The sequence below is a fragment of the Mangifera indica genome, chromosome 1 (assembly GCF_011075055.1).
Source record: "Mangifera indica cultivar Alphonso chromosome 1, CATAS_Mindica_2.1, whole genome shotgun sequence".
NCBI lineage: Eukaryota > Viridiplantae > Streptophyta > Magnoliopsida > Sapindales > Anacardiaceae > Mangifera > Mangifera indica.
This window is the reverse complement of record NC_058137.1, coordinates 11,441,426-11,458,968: the sequence shown is the minus strand read 5'-3', so window position 1 is coordinate 11,458,968 and position 17,543 is coordinate 11,441,426. Positions and strand designations below refer to the sequence as shown.

At 33.2% G+C, this 17,543-nt stretch overlaps 2 protein-coding genes across 3 annotated transcripts; one reads left to right on the top strand and one right to left on the bottom strand.

The window, feature by feature from the left end:
• The first annotated feature begins 370 nt into the window (after window positions 1-370).
• LOC123213673 (ethylene-responsive transcription factor ERF110-like) lies at window positions 371-1,939 on the top strand. Its single transcript, XM_044633144.1, has 2 exons — window positions 371-951; window positions 1,136-1,939. The coding sequence occupies exons 1-2, from the start codon at window positions 546-548 to the stop codon at window positions 1,813-1,815; spliced, it is 1,086 nt and encodes a 361-aa protein (XP_044489079.1). The 5' UTR covers window positions 371-545; the 3' UTR covers window positions 1,816-1,939.
• A 1,542-nt stretch (window positions 1,940-3,481) lies between these two features.
• On the bottom strand, window positions 3,482-9,520 carry LOC123195899 (26S proteasome non-ATPase regulatory subunit 12 homolog A-like). Of its 2 annotated transcripts, none has more exons than XM_044609766.1 (12): window positions 9,362-9,520; window positions 9,075-9,269; window positions 7,029-7,136; window positions 6,825-6,929; window positions 6,684-6,740; window positions 6,356-6,552; window positions 5,289-5,388; window positions 5,094-5,206; window positions 4,831-4,984; window positions 4,667-4,744; window positions 3,816-4,060; window positions 3,482-3,722 (listed from the first exon to the last, which is right to left on the bottom strand). In XM_044609766.1, exons 1-11 carry the CDS (start codon window positions 9,362-9,364, stop codon window positions 3,842-3,844), a joined length of 1,329 nt encoding a protein of 442 aa, XP_044465701.1. In that variant the 5' UTR covers window positions 9,365-9,520; the 3' UTR covers window positions 3,482-3,722; window positions 3,816-3,841. The 2 variants fall into 2 exon arrangements, with proteins under 2 accessions (XP_044465701.1, XP_044465709.1); XM_044609774.1 differs by having other exon boundaries at window positions 3,482-3,661.
• Window positions 9,521-17,543: the final 8,023 nt, after the last annotated feature.

The window sequence follows — 17,543 nt, the reverse complement described above, 5'->3', positions numbered from 1 at the left end:
ATAACGCAGCAGTTATCTTGATACTGGGATATTTAAAAAAAAGAAAAAAAATCCAACAAATACCCGACAGATGGAGAGTTGTGAAGGTACGTGTTAAAGAAACAGATAGATGTCACACGCAAACAAAGAGCATGTCATCAGATCAGATCCTTAAACACTCCAAAATCCTAAAATAAAGAGAATTTTCTTACCTGAAATTGAAGCCTATGTCGGTAATTTCCATAAGCTTCAAAATAAAAGCAAGCACCGCCAAAAACAGAACCGACACCCACTTGCTGCCTCTCTCTGTTAAAAGCAGAACAGACTCTCCCACTTGTTTCAATTAATTCCATTTTCACCCGTTAATTAATTCATTAATTTATTTCAAACTCTATACCGTTTAATTGTAAACGCTTCCGTCAACTTTGCGATGGCGGCGCTCTCTCTTATCCTTATTTATACTCTTTCAACTCCGCTATTTCTTTCTTCAGAAGGAAGAATTTCAGCTACCATTTCAATTTGGCTTAAACTTTCCCTTTTCTCGAGAAAAATCTTTAAGCTTTTTCATGTGTTGTTGCCTTCTAAAGGTGGCGAACAATAAAGGGGACAAATTTGATCATCATCATCGTCTGGTTGATAATGAGTTTCAATATCAACCCTTTGATGAATATCAATTATCTAGCAGTGGCGGCGCTGGCAGCGATGAGACGCGGATGTTTTCGACGGTGAGGAGGGAACGAGAGATGTCGGTTATGGTGTCCGCTCTCACGCACGTGGTGGCTGGAGATGATTGCGTGCAGCTGCTGCGCCACCAGGGTTCTGATGAATTAATGGATTATATGAACGGTGCTTCGACTGAAAGCTCATTCCATGGCCATGGCTCCTCTTCTTCATCTTCTTCATGTAGCGGCCACAAAAGAGGAAGAGAGGAAAATAAGACACAGAGTTCGCAAGACTTTTCTTCTCTGAGAGGTATAATTTTAAAAAACTTAATTTTTTTTTTTAATTATATTTGAGAAACTGTCTTTGTAAACAGTTTTAAAAAATAATGACTCTATAAGATTTTGTTGTATCCTGTCTTAAACCAGAAAACTATCTAAATTCTGCATCTAACGGGTTCTAAATGGTGTAATTCTTATTACTTTCATCCCAACAGAAAGCTCAACAACAGCAATGCAAGCAGGAATTACATCATACAACACAAAATATGAATACAGAAGCAATAACGGCGATCAAGATAATAACCCCGCCACCAATAATGTTCAGGAACCAAGAAGAAGATACAGGGGGGTGAGGCAGCGGCCGTGGGGGAAATGGGCAGCGGAGATAAGAGATCCATTCAAGGCTGCAAGAGTGTGGCTCGGCACATTTGAAAAGGCAGAGGATGCAGCCAGAGCGTATGATGAAGCCGCTTTGAGGTTCAGGGGCAGCAAGGCGAAGCTAAATTTCCCTGAAAATGTCAAGGTCCGATCACCACCCCCTGCTACAGCAGCTGCTGAGGCGGCGTCAACCCAGTTCACCATTTCTGGTTGTGCACCAACCCTTTTGAGCGTTCCCACATCCACTGAGTCGATTGTTCATTCTCAAGTGACGGCTCCTGCCCCCATGTATTTGGACTATGCTGAATATCAGAGGCAGCAGATGAATTTGTATGAGCAGCTTGCATTTTCTTCTTCATTGGCTTCTAATTTATCGCCGCCGCAGTTGGTGCCACCGCACTTGATGTTTCAGCCTCGGCCGCCTCATCATTTCATGCCAGCCTCCTCTAGTGGTGGTGAAAATTCTGAAATTCCTTCATGGATGGGTTCCCATCACTATCCTCCCAGTTCAGGATAATGATTTGGTTTCTATATCATATAATAATATAAAAATATAAGTAGTGACTTTCTTTTTAAGAAGTTTACACATTTATAAAATCGACCGACGCATGCATAAATTCAAAATCGTTAAAAAGAGTCCATACAATCTTGTTTATTTATATAATATAGTTATTATCTCTTTCTAAGTATGTATTATTTTAAAATCCACGTTAACTATTTTGTTATCTCGAATGACAAAGCATTAACCTATATATATATGCACCAAGAAATATTTTTAAGTGGGTACTTTCAAATCAAAGTGTGATGTATATGATTTTATTCATGTATGATAATGGAGACTTATGAATAGAATTATTATCAATATCCAAACAAAGATTACAAGTAGAAACAGACAATCTTTAGGGTAAAACTCATATTTAATTTTGACAAACTGATGGCGAAGAGTTTCAAACATCTTTTTGTTTGGTGGGTGATGATGAAGATGGGTAAGACCAATTTGAATAGTAAACAATCTTGAGAGGGAATGTTAATGAGAGAGTGACTTGGTCTAAAGGTTACTTACCCTATACTTATTACTTGCGTATGCAATTCAACCAAAGACTAAAGATAACTGAACGCGTGGAATTTTGACTTATAATGTATTTGGTAAAAGTTGGGGTGGTGTTACCAATCTTTTGGTGTAGAACCTTCAATAACATATTCTTATTTACTTGGTGATCCAAGCCATAAAGCACCTCACTAAGAAGTTCAGGATTAGTAATGAAAACCAATTCTCACTTTTCAAGTATCTTATTGTCAAATAACAGTAAAATATTCTCTAAGCAATCTCATTGATAACCATAATCCGTTTGAGAGATTAACCACTTAATAAGAGTACATTTTCTCCCTTTCATATTTAACCAATAACGAAATGTTCACTTTTAAATCCATGAAGTCCATAAAAGACAGTATTGGGTAAAGTGGATTGATTTATAAGTTGTAGAAATATCTTTGATTCATTTCAGTTATAGTCCCGTGGAAGTAGTAGTGCCATCCCAGATTGACCATCTAGTTAAAGCAGGTAAATTGACTGACCATTACTTTATACCCACATAAAGTGCACAGTCAATATTTTGAATTTGACTGTCATTTATAGCAGACAAACTTAGATTATGTAATTAGCCTGATATTAAAAAAATGATTAATTAATTTTATCAGCTCCTGAGAGGTTAATTATTCTAATACATTTTAATAATTTTCAGAAACTAGTAAATAATCCATTAGAATTACAAGACCATTTCAAATTATCAAAAACCCTTGCACTATTTATCTTGAAAGAAAAGATTAAAAAACTTGTCAATCTCTTAGCCGCTGGTAAAATTAGAGTTATGAAATTTACTTGCTTTATGTTTTTCTTCTTTGATCCTACTACAGTACTGATTGTAGGATTATCAATCCTTGAAACCAATGGAAACCAATCAAGCAAGAGTATGGTGTCATTTCCAATGCAATTTCTAGACATCAGTAAGGTTACTTCACCAGTTACTTGACTATTTCATGTATCTACTGCTATGCTTACTAGCAAATAAGGTACCATATGACAACCTGGTTGATTCTGGCACCGGCTATTAACTCTAAATCACAAATATGAGGCAAACCATGAGAAAAATCACAACCTTATAGAAAGCAAGAGAAATTATAAATGAACCAAGTGGAGAAATTTAATTTCTTTCCACAGCTACTAAACAAGCCCAATGAGGTTTTTGCTTTAGCCAGCAGTAAAAGTATGTTCGAATAGTATACAACAATCTTTCAGTTTTTGGAAACAAATTCGAATCTATATTCCCTATTCTCCTACCACCAAAATAACTTCAAGAAAGAACCTGATGATAAAATGCATGCTTGGTAAGTTCAATTCACATTGATTAAGATCACAATTGAAACCTATCAAACATAATGAAGACAGCGTGTCACTATAGTCTTCTGTCATACATATAGATTGGAACAAAGTAAAGATCCAGAAAGAGAGACATCTACCTGAAAATTGGCTGATGTCGTCTTCATCAAACTTTGAGGGCAGCTTTGTGAACCATAGTTTCTTTGTGAATTTGATGGCAACTCTTCTCAACAAGATCAAGTAACTTCTCCAAGTTAGTTGCCCATGAGTTGAGAATGTCGTTGCTATCCTTGGATACCACAAAAGAAACTACTCCCTTTGGCCTGTCAATTTTAGCTACCAGTGCCTTGGACACAACCATATCTGACAGGTGCTTCTCTGCATCCTGAATTTAAATGCAAATACTGATCAGACAATAGTATCTCAAGAAGAAATTTCAAATTCATGCAGCTGTGACAACAGAGACATCACAGTAACCATTAATTAAACATGTATTTCTCTTCTTTCTCTGTATGCACCGTGAGTCACAGCAGAAATTGCACTATTTGAAAATTTAGATGTCAAAAATATAAACAGTTATTAAAGAGGTCATTTTTCGAGATGTTTACACGCATGTAATTTAGAAAATCACCATAACTGAAGAGTGAAGACTTCAGACATTATATTTTCATTGGAATGTGACCACCACCATTTGACTTTGAGCAATGAAAATGTCGAATGATTATTTAGTTAATCAGCATTTGGACTTCAACCAACAAGCAATTGTCAAAAAAGATCTAATTGGCATTGCACTTAATTGCAACAAGAACCACAACCATCTTTCTAAGGCTATGTGTTGAAAAATTACCATCATTGGTTAGAACACCAAACTATTTCAAGTAAATTTAACAAAATGTAGATCTCTCCCTTAAATCCACCCACCCACACATTTTGTCAATAAAAGTTCTCATGCATGAAGTTTGACAGACAAAAATATTTTATCAAGACAAACCTGGACACTGAGACACAATAGCTCTGCAAGTCTCGTCAAGGTAATCCTTGAGTAGTACTTTGAAACAACAAGAATATTCTGAAAAACATCAAGTGCATTGCTAATAAACATTGGCAGCAAAAGGAAAAATAAAGCTTGTAACTTAATTCTAAGCCAGAGCTTACATGTTCAATTATTCTCTGTCTTAAATCCTCGGCAGCTTTGGGACCCAAAGGTCCTCCAAGCATGCTATTTTCATTAAAAAACTCCTTTTCATACATATTCCAAAGAGATGTCCACAGGATGACCTCCATTGTGACCAACTGTTTCAAAAGCAACCTAGGGAAGAAAGGCCAAATAGAGGTAGGCATCAATTAATATAACATCATATGTTAAACCCTAGAGAATGAAGATATTCAAGCAAACACTATTTACATGAAAGACATACCTAAAATTAGGAATTTCAGAGAGATTCTTATCCTCCAAGGTGGAGTTCAAAAGGCTTGACTGCATAGGATCATGTGGTGCCAACACCAAATACCAACAGATTTTCCTCAGGACCTGCAAGTTAGAAGTAAATAAATATACAATCATAGATCCTCAGCAAAACTTAGAGAAGGCATATATTAGTACTAAGCTTTACCGGTATCCACTGGTCTGGGTTCTCTCTGATATGAGGGATCTCATATATTGCCTTATAGCAGCGACAAATTTCAAGGTAATCATTGCTATGAGAATAATACCTGCAAAGATGAGAAGAAAAAAAAAGGTCGTATGACATGTTCGAATGAAGGCAAGAGAAAAACAAAGGTAGCATTACAAACTCCATTAGCAATTCAATGATTAAAAACATATTCAATGGAAAAATAACATGATAAAATACCAACTCTAATAAAAGAGTTAGCGTACAAGGAATTCAATTATACTATTATTATCATTCTCACAACTATTATTTTATAAGGAATTCAGTTATGCTATTCCTTCACGTGTGTGCACGAAGTCCTTATCAACCTCTTGCATACTGCAATCAAACAGGATAGGGGAAAATGAAGCTCAATTTGCATCAAAAATCGAAATCTATTATTTCATAGATCACTCAAACCAAGCATTAAAAGTTCCTAACATCAAACATCTTGAGCTAAACTAGAATTCTATATATCAGGGTTGCCAAAGGAGGCAAACGTCAGAAAACACCTTCATGGGCTGCTGTAAATGTATACAGGGGTATCAAAGAGTTTCACATCTCCAAACCAAAAGGCCAAATAGATGGAAGCACCCTAAGCATCACATCTCAACCATTCCACCTTTGATGAAGTTATTGATTTCAAGACAGAACAAGATAAAACTCCAAAATGGCTTCAATCCGGCCAAATCCAAACAAGTAGAATCTATTTTCCAGCCTCTGATAAAGGTATACATCTGCCAGAGCCCATATATCTACAATATTATTACATTTAGATACCATATTTTTCCATGCAATGCAGTAAATGGGAACAACCCTCTAATAAATCATAAAAGAAAGATAAAATTTTGAACCTTGTATCTGTGCATGCCTAATTTCACCAAATTCTAAACAAATATTGCACAAAATAATCACATCTCAATCAAGCATAAGAACTCTGTGAATATGATCACATATAATCAGAATATCGACAAGAAAACAAAGCAAATATTGAACCAATAAGTAAAATAATAAATGCAACTAGATACCTTATCATTAATTCATAATATATCCGTTTCAACTCCAATAGTGATGGTATATCAGCAGGAGCCTCTTCAACAACATTGTCACCTTCTTTGGGCTTTTTCTTTTCTTTTGAAGGATCAGCATAAAAAACTCTCGGACTAATCTTCCTTGACAGAATTTGAGCACGGACATAATCCTGGCGATCTATGCACAGACGAACCTGCAAAATTCCATTTCAACATATCATCAAATTTATAGCCCCAAAAAAAAAAAAAAAAAAAACAAAAAACATTACAAGCTAATAATTAAGCATTGATGATAATGAAAGCATAACAGATAAGAGTGCCATACTTGCTCAAGAATGAATGCGATTTTCTCAGTTTTTGCCATAGCACCAAATGTTTCCACCTGTAACTCACAAATTATTAGAAAGAATACCATAGGGGAATGAAAAATACAAAAAGGGCATCATCAAATACAGAAATTACTAACAGCCACTTCTTGCATAAGATCTGCTGCTTCAGCTATAAGCCCCTGTTCTTCCTTAATTTTTGCAAGTTTTTTAATCAACCTTGCTCTCTCAATTTCAACATATATCTGCAACAGATGAAGTACATTAGACGATAATACAACACTACACAGTGTTAAATTAACTAAAAATAAAAAATACTTCAAGATTTATTGGCACATGTTCACCTTCCCCGCAGAGACATTGTTTAGTGTTTTAATGAGCTCTATACGAGTATCAACATCTGGGGTCTCATCAATATATTGCATTGCTTGCTGGACCATTGCAGTTACAGCCTGCAGAAACATACATCCCCAAACATCAAACATGTTTCCCAAAAAGTGAACCATTTAAACATTCCCCGATGATTTCAGCAACAAATGATTCCAAATCTGACCAAATGTTTCACCAAGCAAGTTATACAAATAATTTGAAGAATAATTAATGAAATTCTAAAAGAACCACAGAGAGATAAATAGCAGCATAGGAGAGATACTGAGATTACAAATATTAATCGGCATTACTTCTGTTGTCATTATTCTTAAGTCCATACACAAGAGACAGGTTCACACAAAGAGATATTTAAAGATAATCATATCATTATATGAGATTTGAAGTATGCAATAGTATTTTATAGTTACATGCCACAAAATTTCTAGATGTAATCATATCTGAGGATCTTATCATAGATTGGATAACACTACATGGTTCGGAATAGAAAGCAACAGGAAGACAAGAATATCTCTAAAGATCATTAATAACACATACTATCCGATATTCTTCCAAACACTAAATCACAAGCAAAAGGTATTCTCTCGTGATCCCTCTTCTTCTTCTTTTTCCCTTTTAATAATGAGATTCTTAAACCATCCCTACAATTTCCCTAAGCTCAAAACACGGGGCTACTTCCAGAACCTAAAACCTTGGAAGTTGAAAACTTGTAAGACATAATATCCTAAGTGGGTGGTCCATAAGGAGATTTGAACCCTAGGGCCCTAGGACTCCAAGTTGCATCAAGGGCTTTAATCACTAAATCCAGCCCTTGGGGATGTGCATATTATCTATAGTATTTTCACATAAGATAATAACTGAGAAATTTTGTCTGAGCTACTTCGTAGACCAAACAGCTCATTTAAAATTAACAAATAATCCCAATAATCCCCTTTTCCCAGGATCATGGCCTAAAACATTAATATAAACAAGTACATGCATCAGTCTACTAACAACACACCACACAGAATCTCAGTTTTGTACACAATTCCAAAAAATCCAGAATAACTGAAGCTGAAACTTAAAAGAACCAGCAAATAACATCTATCAAGCTACATCGGACAGAAATCTACCAAAACAATACTTAAATAAGTAGTATTGCAATCTAATAATCTATCGACATGAACAGAACAATGCAGAGCTCCTCCAAGTCAACAAAACAATCGGAAAATTTTATGTTGTAAATAGTTAATTAACTTACAGAACTACTCTGCAAATCCTTTACAAATAGCATTTGCATTACAAACTTCTGTACATAACCATTAATATGAATCTATAACACAATTGAGCCCTCAAAACTATCATTATAGCAATACTTCGACAACCATTACCTTTTCAACATTAAAACTACCTATAGGGTAACAGGGATTGTATCTCATATACTTTGGTTTTGAAACCATTTAATTCTTATCCAAATTCTATATCAAAGAGCCCCTTAAATGTCAATTTAAATAATAATGAGCAATGCTATGTACACACAATTTTGAGTATATAATTGAGTATACAAATAATATATTATCATATAATCGAATGTTACTTTATCCTTAGTTTAAAATCACTAAATCATATGATGACACATCATCTGTATACTCAATTGTGTACTAAAAAATGTGTGCACATAGTTTTATTTGACAATAATAATACCCTTCTTGCCAACACCTACATGCATAAACACCCAATTACCCCTTAAAACCCTAAAAATCTAAATCCCCAAAAGCCTAGATCACATACCCTCTCTTTTCCAATCTACAATGAAAATTCTACAAAACACTCAATTCACGATCACATTGTTCCAATCACCACTTAAATCAATGCATATAAATCCAATTACTCTTCAAACTCTAAATACCTAACACACAAATCCCTTTCATTTCTAATCAACGACAAAAATTCCGCAAAATACCCAATTCACTGACCCAGTATCCTAATCTAAAAAACCAATAAATCAAAAATATTAAATTTACCTGCTTCAGTTGCCCGCGTTTCTTGGACAAATTAACAATCTGCTCATTAAGAGTCTTCCAGTCTTTAGCTTCAAAACAAAGCTGCAAAATGTCAGTCACGGCCTTCTTGGTGCCCGTCACGTCACCGGAAAGTCTCATCTGCTTCTCGATATTCAGCAGCTGATCTATTTGAGCCTCTAAAATCGCTTTCCCCTCCTAAACCATTGAGAAAAATTAAAACGCTGCATTTAAAAATAAGTGATATTGAACACAGAGAGATATTAGATCTGATCCAATCAGAGACTTACCATTGTTTAAGAGATTGAAAGCTTCAGAATTTCAGAATGTTAAAAAAAGAGAGATTGGGAGTGTGATTTTTGAGAAGAAATAAAAAGCAAAAGTAAACCCTTGAACACGAAAGGTTTTTTATTTTAATTTTCTAGTATTCATAATTTTGAGAAGTCCTTAAGAATTTATTAGCCTTATTATTGCTCAAACTAAGTCTTACTTTTCATTCTCACCCTCTTGTCCTACCGAAAAACAAAAGAAATATATAATGATAGAAAAAGAAAAATAATATTAATATCATGGATTAATATAAATTTCTGATAAATCCACAAATATAAGTACAAATTGTCTTTTAGATTAACATTTGATGGATTTCAAGTTATTTAAGTTTTTTTTATGATTATTAATTCATAAATTTATGAACTTATGATATAATTTTTTTAAATTTGGTATTTTCAAGCTAAACCAAATTGATTTGTAAATAATAAAGGAAAAACCAACAATTTGATTTAATCCAATCACATTGCTTGGAGAAATTTCAATCTCCTTTACATCCTACATTTATACAAAAAAATCAATAAAAATATTTTCTTTTATCCACAAAAATTTTTCATCAAACAACTTTCATTTGTATGAAAAAGATTGTATAACTAGTTAACATCGTATTGATAAACAAATTATAATGTTTGTAAATTGTGGCACATAACAAAATCTTAATAAAAATCATACAAATTTCAAAGGATAAACACTTAAACAAATATTTATTGTGTTATGATCCCATTCCATTATTAATCCAAAGAAGGGGGAAAAAAGCACAAAACACATCAAAATAAGGGTTTTATTGATAGAAGAGGTTACAAACGGATAAATTGGATAACTTGAGGAGTTTGAGACTAGACATGACAATGGGTTATGTTGAATCAGGCCAAATCTCAAGTTCGTATAGTAACAGGCCTTCGTGTTGGGTCGACTGGCAAAAATTACTAAGCTCACAACATGACCTTATATATATAGGGTCATGTTATGTCAAACCCTTAACAAGTAAGCCCGCAGACCTTTATCTGTAATACCTTTCTCTAGAAGTACTATTTTCTAGAGGGAAATGTCACTAATTAAATCATTTGAGTATGCATTTATTTTAACAACACATAAATAGATTCCAAAAGTTCTTTGAATAAAACATCATTTATGAAAAAATAGTAATTATGAAAATACCCTTTACAATGAAAACTGTCGGAAGCATACAAAAGGTGTCCTAAACATAAAAATAAATTGAAAAGTCATGAACATGTGTAGCCAAATACATAAAGGAAAACATAAGCACATAAACTGAAATATTTAAAAATGACAAAATAACCCTCCTCATCACTATGCCCACGGACCACTACTTGTCTTGCAATCTTCACAATCGCATGTACTTGCATACATGAAATTATAAGAGTGAGTGATAAAACACTTAATAAGTGTGATAATTTACTATTAACTTTTTATTTATTTCCCAAAATGCCTTTATTTCAACCTATATTATCTCTATTATTTATAGTTTGTTACTAAACTCTCACTAGGATGATGATGGGTCAGATATCTCACATATGTACCTATATTGACCTGGAGAATATCTCGGGTGTACATTATAACTTTTAGATCGAACTATGATCCTTTTGATCACCATAAAACCACTATCTAGGTTCTTAACTAGTATGACCAAGTCATCTCTACAGTTTATTGTGTCCCACTTGATCATTAAGGAGCCATTCCTTGGAATCTTATCTAGCATGATCATATTATCTTTCGATGAAAACATCATCATCTAGAAACTATGTTTATAGTTGTATACTAAGTCGATCTGACTAGATCAAATACTGGGATTTAACACCTTGACCATGTGAGATCTTTCTCTGTTCCACTACACCAAATCATAACCTTAACTAGAGTCTACTGTAAGTGGGTACTCTACTACAAACGTATCGTACTACAAACAATGTAGGGAATGCGTACTCACAGTACCTTATCGTAATAATCATATGACATCTAGCATGTATGCGTCTCGAGCCTTTACTTATCTTGGGCTTATCCTAGCTTTCACTAAAATTTCATCTCTTAGGCATATAAAGTACTACTATGTACCTAAGATTTCTCTACTATCTCTCAAGATAACTCCTTAGTCTCTAGCCTAGTTCTCTTTTTCTTTCTTTTTTTCTACCCTTCTTGTACGTCGTGTCCTTTGGGAAACACAAAAATGTATCCTTTTTATTCATACACAACCTTATTTCTTGTGGCCTTTCCCCGTGTAACATTTTCTCTTATACATGAGGGTGTATATCACTAAATATGGGCATGTGCCCCTCTTCTATACTTAACAAATTTCTCCAACTTAAATTCATTTGGACCATTATACTTTTTAGGGGTATTTTAGTCATTTCATCCCATATACGGTCGTGCTAAAGCCATAAATGGGCAACCTTCATGTCTTAGTCAATTGCTCAATGGTCAACAACATCCAATAGTGGTTGGATTGTTAGAAAACTCAACCTAAAATCTGAAATTCGCATACATGGGCATGTATACCTTATCACACCATCATGTGTCAAATCCATAAATTATAAAAGTTAACCTAATTCTTGCAACCTATATGTCCTACCCATATTTTACAATTCCAAAGCACTTCCAAGCATGACCATTACTAAAACAACATCATAATAACACATTTACTTCATTTGAATTAAATATATTGAAGTGTAATGTCTAAATATACAAGACTATCACTAATTCACACAAATCACATATGACAACATAAAGTTTATATTACAATTTCGAATCATCCATATTTTTCATCAGCATTCATCATCTTACTGACTTCAATACATAAGCATAACAATTTCTCATCATAGCAAGGGCATTAAACATTACAATCCCTTAGTCTATCAACATGTCAAGATTAACATAATGCACCTAAATCCTAACATGCTCGTTGTTTTAGTAACTATTAATTTTCATATAAATAATTCGCTTAGCACAAAAGCCTTATTGCATCAAAATAATGTAAAACAATAGTATACCAATCTTACTTACCTCTCATTGTAACAAACTTTAAGACGACAAGCAAGCCTCCTTCTCTAAGATTGCTACTTCTCCTTTTAAACCATTCACACATCAATCATACTCATGCAAAAAGACTATTTTATCTTTGAGATATACCTGTGGTGTTACATTACTCGGTTGACCTGTTAATTTTAATAAAAATAATTGTTTATTAAATAATTTTTTAAATTATGTTTTCTAATAAAAAACATGTTAAAAAATTGAATTGTGATTAGAAAGATGACAAACTTATCTATAATAGGTGAGTTGAGTTCTCATTATCAATTTCACCAATGTGGGATCCAAAACTTGAGTTTGGTTGAAACTTACACTTTGCTTAGTCTTTATTTATAGTGGATGAAGGGCGATTGTTTTTTTTTAGATATGAGACACTTTTGCACTTTGCGCTTTTGTAAAAGTATCACATATATAAAAGAATACAAACACTCAGTTCTTGCACCGACTATAAATAAAAATTCAATATCATGTTTCAACCAAACTTAAATTTTGGTTGTCTCACATATGTGAGATCGATCTAGAAAATTTAAGTTAAAAATTTTCATTAATAAAAATTTATAATTTTTATATTATAATAATTATTTTATTTATATTTTTAATATTTTTTAATTATTTTAATATCTTGGGCATAGTACAATGCTAGTTCAGGCCATGTTGTGGGCCTGAAGGCTAGGCCCGCAACATGACCCAACCAGCCTATAAGCTTGGCACGACTTGCTACAGTAGCAGGTTAGGCTAAAATAAAGGTTGCATAAGAAATCCTAATAATTTTTTTAACACCTTTAGGTATGCTTTGGGGGTATTTTTGTCCTTTTTCTAAACTTAAATTTGAATCTAGAATGACTAGGGCCAAAATTGGATTTAGGACTTTTATTTTGGCTTGATATACAGTCATTCACAGTGGATGCATGTTTGTACGTTGACCACCACGTAGGTAGCTTATTGGGCTGTCATATTAGTAGAATATGAAGATATACGACTATACATTGTGTTTGATATTGAGTCTTATAGAAAGGTCAAATCCTGATGAAAAAAAGATTCCTTGAATATAAACAGGTTGCCTCTGCCTCAAGAACCCTAATTTGGCCTCTTACGCATTCAATAGAGAAAGTGTAAGCATGGGAAAAAGGCGGGATATCCGCCTACTGGTGTAAGGAAAACTCCGATAGTCAAGAGTTTTGAGGGAGGAAGAGCTGCGATGGAGCTTGTTACTAGAAAGCCAGTTCAGTGGGATTGATCCTTATGCTTTTATGATTGATTCTTGATGATTCCAATACCTTTGAATGTTTAGATGAATCAAAGAATGAATGATGAACATTTAGGGTGCTAGAAGTTCTTGCCTTTTTGTTGATTGAATACCAAATTAAGGTCTATCCAAGAACATGTTATAATGTAGGTTAAACCTAAAGATTTTAATTCTTTTAGTACATATGGTTACTAAGTTATTCATACGATGATAGAGCTACTGAAAAAAAAGGAAAATTCAACTATGAATGTTCGTAAATTAATTTCAAGATGCCATGCACGATTTTGTCATACATGGTCATAAACATATATGGGCTAGAATCATATAAAATTATAAGGGTGTATGCCCATACATCTTTTCTCTAAAAACAAGAATTTGTTGACAGACGATCATGCGACGAGCATGCACAACCATTTATGGCCTAAGATGGATTTTCAATGTCATGTATGATTGTACACTGAGTATGTACAATCATGCATGACTGATTAAGATTACAAAAAATCTTAGGATGATTGAGGAAGAAGATGAATGGTAAATAAAGAGATCTATGCATGTGCACTCAAAGAATGCACACTCGTGAATAGTGATCATAACTGTACATATAGAATTAAGATGCATGCCTGTGACTTCATAGAAGTGGTCATAAACCTATTATGCAATGTATGACTATATATGGTTGAGCATATGGTTGTACATTTAGGCAAAGTATGCTCATGACTTAGTTATGTATAAATTGTACACAGACAAATTTTATAGATTTTTGAATATGATTTAAAACTTGTTGAGTGTCGAGATGCGTCCTGGATATAAAGATTTGAGTTGGACACTTAGAGATGATTGATAAACCTAGGTAGAGATAAAATGGACTATATTAATATCTGAGAGAATTCTGAGTGATTAGGTATCGAGATGGATCAACTATCCCAAGAAAATTAAGATAAACTAATACCTATGAGACAAAGATTTAAAAGATTATGGGTTGATTTAAGGGAGTAGTCATGACTTAGGCACACTTGTAGATAAGGTATAGTTCGTCAATTGGTATCCTTAGATAGAAAAAGAATGTGCCAAGACTGTGTGTCTGTTAATTAGCTTAGGATTTTCTAGGACATAAAGAGTTTGATGATTAGGGTCTATAGTTTGATAGGCCAAGATTGCGAGTTTGTTGATTAGCAAAGAAATAGGACAACCAAGACTAATGAGCATTAGAGATTAGTCACTAAAATGGTTATAAAGATCATCTTTATTCGTTTAAAATTCGAGCACCTTTATATTAGAATAGAGATAAACCTAAATTAGAAGAGGAAATGAATAGATTGATTGTATGATAGATCATTTTCTACTTATTAAGTGTTTTTCACTCACTCATTTTCTTTTGATTTTGCAAGTAAGAGACATAAATGTGACAACAACAAGGTGACTAGTTGGTGATGGAGTGACATGTGACTGATGCACTCACTGGGTGTCATGGTATTATGATTATGGACACTGTTATGATTTGACTCAAGAGACAATAAATTTATTAGTACACCTATATTATGATGATTTTACTTTGGTTATAATGCTTGGGATCTTATTTTGTTTATGGTGAGAGACATATTGGGTAGGCTATTAGACTGGGTAGGGCATATACCAAATTGTTAATGACATATTGTAGGACATCATCATTTTTTGCATCCTCCTTACTGGATGTCTTGGTTAGATTGATATCAAGAGTAATGGTTAGTGATAGATGAGTGGTGTTATTGCATTCATGTTGCCAAGGAAATGCATCATAGATTAATTATGCTATACTTTAATTTCCTTACTCATCAGGAGTAAAACCGCCTAACAACATCATGATAAATTCAAAACAATAAAGGTTCATAATACTTTAATTAAAAAATTAACAACTAGAAAAGTATATATTGCCTCAACATAAAAAATAGTAAGCACATACTCTCAACTAGGGATATTTTTGGTCCTTTATTTTAATATACAAGGGACCTTTTCCAATCCCAATATCTTAACACAATCCTCTAGGTTTTGTAAGGTCTTATTTATCTATTCATACAAAATGAAAATTGATTTTGTTATCACATATAGATGAAAGGAGAAGTTTACAAATATTATAATGACATACAAATACTTACTTGGAGCAGTAGTGGGAAACCCATGAATGCTTAATTAAACATTAGGGGTGCTTTATACAAATAGTGGATTATAGTGGACAACATCCTTATATTTCTTCTATATAGTCTACCTTATGGAATCTACCATCAAATTCCACACCAAAATAAGTAATGGCTAAAATTTTTAAAAATCATATGCTAATTTGAAAAAGTGATCCATAACAATCGTCTTATTATTTGCTCCTATAAGACCATGGTGAAGAAAATAAAGTATTGCCACCTTGACAACATCCTCGTCATTGTATCCCATGTCTTTACCTAAGAAATCAAATATAAATCCTCATAAGTAACTTAACTGCATCCAAGGCACCTTCAATCTGTTCTCCCCTAAGAATAACACATATGAATGTATATCAGTCTCCTGATTAAACCTCAAACTTTTTATCATGGCCAACTCTAACAAGTTAAAACGAATGTAAACTCATTTTAGTCGAAACTTTAACTCCATTAATAGGTCCCTATGATTGATTTGTCAAAGAAGTACGTAATGACACAATACTAAACTTATGCTCCTTCATATGTATGTAAGGTTCAAAGTAGGTACTTTGGCTCTCACTAGGCTTTCCTTGAACTTTATTTATTATGTCGTTGAGTTTTCTCAGTCTTAATTGCACCTTAAAGTGGTGTGTTGCATGAGACCTCTCTATTCTTCAAAATTTATAGGATATAAGGATTCCTTTGTCTTTTCAAATCTTGTTTTTGATTTGTAAAATAAAAAAAAATCATATTAATTGAATTTAATTTAATATCACAAAAAATAAAGAAGTTATAAAATTTAATAATCTTACTTTATAAAAAAATTACAAAAAATATGTAACATATCATTTTACCCTTTGATAGACATGCTCATGCAAATATCCATATGCCCTTAGTTAGTGCAACACTTGTATATTTGCCCCATGTTTTGATGAATAGTGTAGATAGGCATTATCTACTAGATATTTCATGCCCAATGAAAAATTATCGAGTTTTTGGCAAAATTAATGTTTCATTTCACAAATCAAACCATAACGTGACTTGTGACCACAAACATCTTCCAATCAACTAACAACTAATGTTAACTTAAAAAATGTCACATTTTTATGCAAAATTTGAAAACTTAACCGTAAATTTTATACTAAAAAAATCAAAATTTGAAAACTTACCCCTAAACCCTAAATTTTATGCAAAATTTGAAAACTTAACCCTAAACCCTAAATTTGAAAACTTAAAAAATGTCACATTTTTATGATTTTTTCTCACTCGAACTAAGCTAAAATAACAATTTTCCACTTTTTAGTTTGGAAAGCTTATTTTCTCACTTATTCATCAATTCCATTAGTGAAATTTTGTGATGGATAGTGAAAAGATTAGAATGTCTTTTAATGATTGATTTGAAAGGCCTTTTCGACCTAGTTTTCCAACGAACGAACTTAAATTTTTGGATGTTGCACAATGTAATGCCCATGTTAGAACTTCTTTTTATTTTGTTATCACTCTTCTTGAGAACAACGTACAATAGGCTATAACACATTTCCTTCCTAGCGTGGATCATTCATCAAGTTGAGAAATTAGTTTTGACATCACACAAGTTGCCTTTATAGGCATGCCAATGTGTGTGAAGTTTTTATGGGTCCATGGCATCTTGATTATACCTTTCTCTTGACTTAAAAAACTCATTTTACTCAACGTAGAATAGATCGAGGA